The sequence below is a fragment of the Daktulosphaira vitifoliae genome, unplaced genomic scaffold, assembly GCF_025091365.1.
Source record: "Daktulosphaira vitifoliae isolate Bord-2020 unplaced genomic scaffold, ASM2509136v1 Scaffold_1, whole genome shotgun sequence".
Taxonomy (NCBI): Eukaryota; Metazoa; Arthropoda; class Insecta; order Hemiptera; family Phylloxeridae; genus Daktulosphaira; species Daktulosphaira vitifoliae.
In genome coordinates, this window is record NW_026099572.1 from 31,654,713 (window position 1) to 31,663,315 (window position 8,603).

Genomic DNA, 8,603 nt, shown 5'->3' on the forward strand with positions numbered 1-8,603 from the left:
TAAACATTTTATGAAAATTTGAGATTAAAAAAAAAATTTTTACAGGTCGCTCAACGCGTTTTAAGAAAATTGACCAAAAATACTCAAAAAAACATAAAATGTCATTATTTATTCAATTTTTGTTCAAATTTCTTACTTAGTATCTAAATTGTTCGTTTTTTAATGCCGAATAATAATAATTAGAAAAAAAAATTGTAAGTCCAAAATTGATTGCGTTAAGTCTATAAAAAGCTCAAAAATATGGTTAAGTTCTACGAACATTTAAGTAAACCAAAAAAATGATTTTTTTAATTTGATTTATATTTGTGTGTATTTTAAGAGGAAAAAATTTTTTCCACTAATGTTTAAAACTACTACCTTTTTTTAGATTAGAACGTACGCTAAAATATACGATGTACATAAATTAAATGAAAATATCGTTAAATTTTACTGTTTCCTTTTTACATTTTTTTATTTTAAAATTTGGCATTAGCTATATATACATACATATATATTTATAATTATAAAAATCAAAATTATTTTTTATCATCGATGTTGATTTTTTACAATCGGCGTACTCATTGCGGTGTCTTTCCACAACTTGTAATAAAAATTGCCTTTGCTCTTCGTCGTTTGTTTGAGTTATTAAAACTCGTCATTAAGGCGACTCTGCGTTCTGCAGGCTAATTTATTACAAATAATGATTCAACTTTATTTTTAGCCTGATTGTAGTTCGAATTTTGAGCCCAAGTGTTTGGTTGATCGTTTAAAAACTAGTAAAATGAGAAACACTATCTTGAACACACAATTAACTTCAACGATAGACAGAACAAACGTATCTAGCCGAAAAGCCACGTATATTTTGGCGTCTGCTTTAACTTCGTGTGATAAAAATATTAAAGATAATTCCATAAGTAAAGATTCAATTCGAATAGCTCGTAATTTTAATATAAAATTGATTGCCTAATTTTTTTTCGATTAAAATACATGCACCATTTAGTTTTCCAGTGTTGGAGGCGGTATTGTGAAAAAACATTATATTTGTTTGATTAATTAAATTCCAATTAACCAAAAGCTTAATAACGGCATCAGCTTGCGATTGGCCTGTAGAATTTAAAAGTTTAGGTAGTCCCAAAAGTTTAGTTTTGCGATCACCCGATACTAATACCGCTAAACGTTCAGTGTAATTTTTTTTGTTTTGAGACGGCAACATTTTCGAATTGAATCTATATATTATATATATATAGATGTGTGTGTTTATTCATATATTACACTTATAGATCATAAAACTTGTAATCAGAATAAAAATAAGAAAATAAGAGATCATGTAGCTTTTGGAATAACCCAACAATTTTTCAAAATTAAACACTACAGATTTGTTTTTTATGATAGTGATTTTAATCACTGTCAGATATCATTATACTTGGCTCAACTATGTCACATCCCCACTGTGCTGGGTTTTTTAGTTTTGAATATAATTGTAATTTTAAATAATGAGCCATAAGTTATCAATTTTAGCTTCGATGCGAAGCTGAGAAGGTATTGGTTTTACTATGATGTGTTTTTTTTTTTTTGTGTCTGTTACCACTTTTTCTCAGCTCTCACCGAACGGATTTCTTTCAAAGATACGTCAAAAGATCACAAATCGTATCTAGTCGAAGACATTACCCTTCAAAATTGAAAAAAATTCCCTCGTTCTCTATAAATGGGGGAAACCTCCAAAAAAATTACAAATTTAAAAATCGCTAATTTTCGAAATTTTTTCAATTTTTTTTACTAAAAACTGCCGTAACTTTTTCAAAAATGAACATATCAATATAATTTTTTTTTATATAGATGCTTGATGTCTTTACCTATCATTTGGTATATTTTTTTTGTAAATCTGACACTTAACCTGCCCACAGGGGGGGATTTAAAATGACAACTTTTTCACAAAAAATTAACTTTTTCAACTTAACTTTTGAAAATGTTCCGGAAGGTCTGACACTTTTATATATATCTTAAATTAAAGCTAATGTAATATACTTTAATTTTAAAAAAAAAAATTTGACCTCTGGACTTGTCTTCACGGCGAAAATGGCTACCGAATGCTATTTTCGTGTGAAAATTCTCGATTTTATTATTCATATTATATTTAACTTTATAATGCTATAACTTATTGAAAAGTTTATGGATCCACACAATTTTTTTATGAGAAATAATATTTTTTAATAAACCCTTTTTCATTTGACATACTTTATCTTTATCGAGATATTAATAAGGAACCAGCAGATCAAGTAGCTTTTGGAATAAAACACCAATTTTTTTAAAATTAAACACTATCTAAAGATTTGCATGAAGCGTTTTTTTTTTGATAGTGATTTTAATCACTGTCAGATATCATTATACTTGATCCAACTATACCACGTCACAACTGTACCGCGATCCTCCTGTGCTGGGTTGTTTAATTAATTATAATATATATCTTAAAATTTCATCAGAAGCAAAAATATACTTTTCTAAATCAACTTTTCATGCTGCTTTCAAATTTGCAATTAGACTTTATTATCACTTCTAATTTTTGATATTATTACTAATTACACATAAAATAATAATTTAAAGAAAAAAAAATTGTGTTTCAAATTATTACTGATTTTCATTTATAATAAATTAAAAATAATCAGTCCAAATTTTCATTTTTTACCTATTTTTTTGGTCCTTTAAAGTTTATGAAAAATTTTGGATAAAGTTTTGTTAAAGGTTATAATAAAAAAAATTGAATATGTTGCCATAACTTTTAGCTCAATTGTAAGTTTGAAATTGATATCATTAAATAGAAAATTTAAAATTTAATGAGAATTAAAAAATGGTATTTTTAAGATTAAAATACAGTCGCGAAATTTTAGACACGAATTGTAATCATTTGACGTATTGTTGAAAAAAGTAGGTCAAGTGAGAGCAGAGAAAATAAATAATTGTCACAAAAAAATACCTTCTCAGCTTGCAACGAAGCTAAAATCTAAAATATAGTAAAATAATTTTAATATGAATAAGAAATTTCTTCTCACGAGAGGCGACTACAGTGATGGGATCCTTGATCTTTATTGAAATTATTGTATCTCAATGAGATAAAAATTAAAGGAGTTAAAAATTTATTCTAACTTAAAAAGAATTAAGAAAAAAAATGCAAAAAATCCTTTGCCATACGCAGGTTGGAAACTTGTACCCCAAGCGTGTAAAACACATGTGTAACCGACTCGGCTACTATACGTCGCTTTCACCGTCTGTAAAAAATAGCAATTTCAATAAAAATAGTTTCAAAATTATTTTCCTGGACTTAAAAAAGCAAAAAAATTTAAATAAGTTTAACTTTCTATGCTATATTAATTTGATTTATATAATATTTATGAAAATCAGTGTAGTCCCCTTGTCAGGTATTTTAAAATAAAATAAAATACAAAACCCAGAATTTTAACACAAAAATAGCATATTTTTGAATACGGTAGTCATTTTTATCATGAAGTCAAATCCAGAGATCAAATTTTTTTTTTCAAATTAAAGTATATTATACTTTAATTTATGATATATATATAAAAGTGTCAGTATTTCCTGAACATTTTCAAAAGTTAAGCTGAAAAAGTTAATTTTGTATGAAACTTTTTCTATAGGCAGGTAAAGGGTCAAATGTTCACAAAAATATATCCAATGATAGTGAAATATCTAAGGTATCTATAAAAAAAATTATATTGATTTGTTAATTTTTAAAAAAGTTATGGCAATTTTAAGAAAAAAAAATTTAAAAAAAGTCGAAAATTAGCGATTTTTAAATTTGTAATTTTTTTGGATATTTCCCCCATTTACACGGGGAACAAGGGAATTTTTTTAAATTTTTAAGGGTAATGTCTTCGACTAGATACGATTTGTGATCTTTTGACGTATTGTTCATAAAAATCGGTCCAGTGAGACCTGAGATTAAATGATAACAGACACAAAAAATAAAAAAACACATAATAGTAAAATTAATACCTTCTCAAATTCGCATCCAAGGTAAAAGTGTTTAAATTATTATTATTATGTAAATAATTGAGTGGGTTATGATAAAAAATTCACTCTGTATATGCATCAGTATTATAAACTCAGCCACACCGTCCGTTATATTATTTATAAATGGTAAAGAAAAAAATATACAGTACTTACTTATTGCTAATTTGTTGTACAATTATTTTTAAACGTTCTACCCCACTGATATGAAATAAATTATTTATGTTATCTATAGTCTTTTCTATTTTTGATTCAAAGTTTAATATTTCTTCCCGTTTTTTAATTAATAAGTTAAGTTGATTGAATTTTTTTTCAAATGTTGGTTGGAGTTGTTGATCTTTTAGTAAAGTTTCTATTGTTTTAGACCAGCTTGTAAATTCTTCAAAATTCGATTCAAAGGATGTCCATTGTATTATAATATTCTCAAGTTTTTCAATAGTTTCATCTATTTAACAAAAATAAAAATGAATTTGCCAAAAATGAAAATTGTTATTAAAAGCAACTTTTATAAATTTAACAAAATACAATTTTATTTATACTACATAGCTGAAAATGTGTTTTACTACGATTTATTATTATATTTTTGTCTGACAATAAAAAATACTCAGTTTTTACTCAGAATTAAAATTGTCTTTTAAAACTTTAAATGTTAATCTCATGCCATCATTTTTCGTCGAAAAAAAATTGAAAACAGTTCAGTAATTTTTATTCCATACATAATTTGACATTCCAATAAAAAATCGTATAATAGTTAATAAAAATGGTCAATCAATAAAATTTGAAGAAAATATTTATTTTAACAAAAAAATAACTATAGTACAGATATATAGGAGACTCTTTAAAAACGGTTTATTAATAAAATGAACTTCAATCAAAACCTACATTCTTAGTAAAGTTTTTTTTGTAGTTATTTCAATTATTATTATATATAAAATTACACTGATTTCAACTATTCCGGGTTCTCAATGTATTTTGTGGGATATTTTTTATTTGTTAATATATTTATAGTATTTATATTTGTTAATTTAATTATCATTTCACAAAAATTTTTCAAAAAAAAAAAAATTAATTCACCTATTAAAGATAAAATTTGTTTGTTATCATTTTCTAATTTTGATATTTCATTAGCCATCAATTCAATGCCATTTTTCGTTGTTGTTTGACTACATTGAGAAAATAAACTATTTAGTTCATCAAATGGAATATTATCAGTTTCATTTACGAGTCTTAAAGCCTAAAATAAAATAATTATATTTATTTTTACCAATCAATGATATTACTAGAAATAAAGTACTTTTAAAGCTTCAATTCTTTTTAATATATTATTCTTTTCACCAAAATAGCAGTTTAGATCTACAATTTTTTCTTGTTCTTTTTTAAGTTTAGTATCAAGTTTTTGACAAGATTGATTAAAACTAGAATGAAATGATACTGAATTTTCTAAAACTTCCATTAACTCCTGAATAAAATATTGTATTAACAATTATTATTATTAATAAAAGCTTCTTAAAAAAAAAAACAATTATAATTAAATTTTTTTTTTTTATTATTTACTTTGGATTTTATAACTATTTTTTCATATAAATTCTCAATTGATTCTATATAAATGTTCAAAGTATCATCCTTGGTTTGATCAACAAGTTCGTGTGCTTTAGCACATACAGCTTGAACTAATGGTTTATGTAACATTATTTCTTGATTTATAATCATGTGATTCTGTAAAAAATGACAATACATTTAAAATTTAATAACAAGTATTCTTCAAAATACAGAGAAAAACATAACTAGCTAAAAACTCTTAAAACTTTTGATTTATTCTAAATTAACTTTTTTTTTAACAATTGATTTTATTTTGAACAACGAGTATTATGATAACGATAATGATATAGTTAATATTTAATAATAATTATTAGTTCATTTTTAAAAATATTATGTCATCGTTAAAAATGAAACAATTAATCAATTATAGGATCTATTTCATTAAATTATTTTACTTTGAAGCCATTTTTTTATTAGATATATTATATTAGATGATTAGATATACTAGCATATAAAGTAACAGATAGGGTAAATATTATGGTCAATCAAATATTATTTTAGCTTCGATGCGAAGCTGAAAAGGTATTAATTTTACCATGATGTGTTTTTTTTTTTTTTTACAAAAACTAACTTTATAAACTTAATTTTTGAAAATGTTCCGGAAATACTGCGTCCTTCAATCATATATCAAATCAAAGGTTATAACATGTACTATAAAAAAAAAAAAAAATTTGTCCCGACACCTTATTGTCTATGAGTAAATTGCCTCCGAAATAAAACAAAAAAACCCAGCACAGGGGGGTCGCGGCACAGTGGTAACGTGGCATAGTTGGATCAAGTATAATGATATCTGACAGTGATTAAAATCACTATCAAAAAAAAAACGCTTCGATGCAAATCTTTAGATAGTGTTTAATTTTAAAAAAATTGGTGTTTTATTCCAAAAGCTACTTGATCTGCTGGTTCCTTATTAATATCTCGATAAAGATAAAGTATGTCAAATGAAAAAGGGTTTATTAAAAAATATTATTTCTCATAAAAAAATTGTGTGGATCCATAAACTTTTCAATAAGTTATAGCATTATAAAGTTAAATATAATATAAATAATAAAATCGAGAATTTTCACACGAAAATAGCATTCGGTAGCCATTTTCGCCGTGAAGACAAGTCCAGAGGTCAAATTTTTTTTTTTCAAATTAAAGTATATTACATTAGCTTTAATTTAAGATATATATAAAAGTGTCAGACCTTCCGGAACATTTTCAAAAGTTATGTTGAAAAAGTCAATTTGTTGTGAAAAAGTTGTCATTTTAAATCCCCCCCCTTGTGGGCAGGTTAAGTGTCAGATTTACAAAAAAAAATATACCAAATGATAGGTAAATACATCAAGCATCTATAATAAAAATTATATTGATATGTTCATTTTTGAAAAAGTTACGGCAGTTTTTAGTAAAAAAAATTGAAAAAATTTCGAAAATTAGCGATTTTTAAATTTGTAATTTTTTTGGAGGTTTCCCCCATTTATAGAGAACGAGGGAATTTTTTTCAATTTTGAAGGGTAATGTCTTCGACTAGATACGATTTGTGATCTTTTGATGTATCATTTAAAGAAATCGGTACGGTGAGAGCTGAGGAAAAGTGGTAACAGAAAAAAAAAAAAAAAAAAACACATCATAGTAAAACCAATACCTTCTCAGCTTCGCATCGAAGCTAAAATGTAATGATTGCGATTAAAATCACTTTTTATCGGGATGTTTTTTGTACTTAGAACTGCCATAACTTTTTCAAATATTAACAAATCAAAATAATATTTTTTTATACTGAAACCTTAGGTAATTTCCATTCATTTGATATCATTTTTTTTGAAAATCTAACACTTTTTTTGCTCACAGGGGGGATTTAAAATAGCAACTTTTTTACAAAAACAAACTTTTTCAACTTAAATTTTGAAAATCGAAAATTTTATTTAAAAATATCTTATTAGGGGAATACACTGACTTTCATGAATATTATATAATTTAATTGACATAAAATAAAGTTCATATGACATAAGAAATTAAACTTATTAAAGTTTTTTTACTTTTTTAGTCGAAAAAGTAATTTTTAAATTTGAGTTAGCTTAAATAGCCTATTTTATTATATGTCGAAAGTAACGAACAGTCGCCGAATCGGTAACCCTTATGTCTTTTACGCTTAGAGTATGAGGTTCAAATTCGTCTGTGGCAACTAATATTTTGCATTTTTTTTGAGTTAGAATAAAATTTTCAAATCATTTGATATTTATCTCATTTAGATCCAATAACTTCAATAAATATAAAGGATCCTATCACTATAGTCTCCCCTCGCGAGAAGAAATTTATATTCATGTTAATATTATTTTACTATGTGTTTTTTTTTGTGGCTACGATTTATATTGCCAACCCTCACTAGACCTACTTTTTTCAACGATACGTCAAATGATTACAATTCGTATTTAGTTTAATTTATTACTCTTAAAAATCGAAAAAATAGTCCTTATTCAAATATAAAGTAGCTTAACCAGCTTTTTCCATACAAACAATTAAATACATTAATTTCTAATATTCTTAAAGTATTTATTGTCGAATTAGATTTGATATGATAAAAGTATTCAACTACAGAACTAAATAATTTTACATTGTAATTCGTTAATTTTAGCTTCGATGCGAAGCTGAGAAGATATTGCTTTTACTATGATGTGTTTTTTTTTTTAGCTTCGATGCGAAGCTGAGAAGGTATTTTTTTTACCATGATGTGTTTATTTTTTTTTTTATTTTATTATTTTTTTTTGTGTCTGTCACTACTTTTTCTCAGCTCTCACTGGACCGATTTCTTTTAACAATACGTCAAAAGATCACAAATCGTATCTAGTTGAAGACATTACCCTTAAAAATTTAAAAATTTTCCCTCGTTCCCCGCAAATGGGGGAAATATCCAAAAAAATTACAAATTTAAAAATCGACAAATTTTGTCATTTTTTTCACTTTTTTTTCTTAAAACTTCCATAACTTTTTCAAAAATCAACAAATCAACATAATTTTTTTTT

At 25.1% G+C, this 8,603-nt stretch overlaps 1 protein-coding gene across 1 annotated transcript in view; it reads right to left on the reverse strand.

The window, feature by feature from the left end:
* Positions 1 to 8,603, reverse strand: part of LOC126910322 (muscle-specific protein 300 kDa-like) — a 40,083-nt gene that overhangs the window by 13,364 nt on the left and 18,116 nt on the right. Inside the window, exons 19-22 of the mRNA XM_050692811.1 lie at positions 5,554 to 5,715; positions 5,294 to 5,458; positions 5,074 to 5,233; positions 4,156 to 4,444 (exon numbers count right to left, since the gene is read on the reverse strand). Coding sequence (XP_050548768.1) covers positions 4,156 to 4,444; positions 5,074 to 5,233; positions 5,294 to 5,458; positions 5,554 to 5,715 — 776 coding nt within the window. The remainder of the gene's footprint in view (positions 1 to 4,155; positions 4,445 to 5,073; positions 5,234 to 5,293; positions 5,459 to 5,553; positions 5,716 to 8,603) is intronic.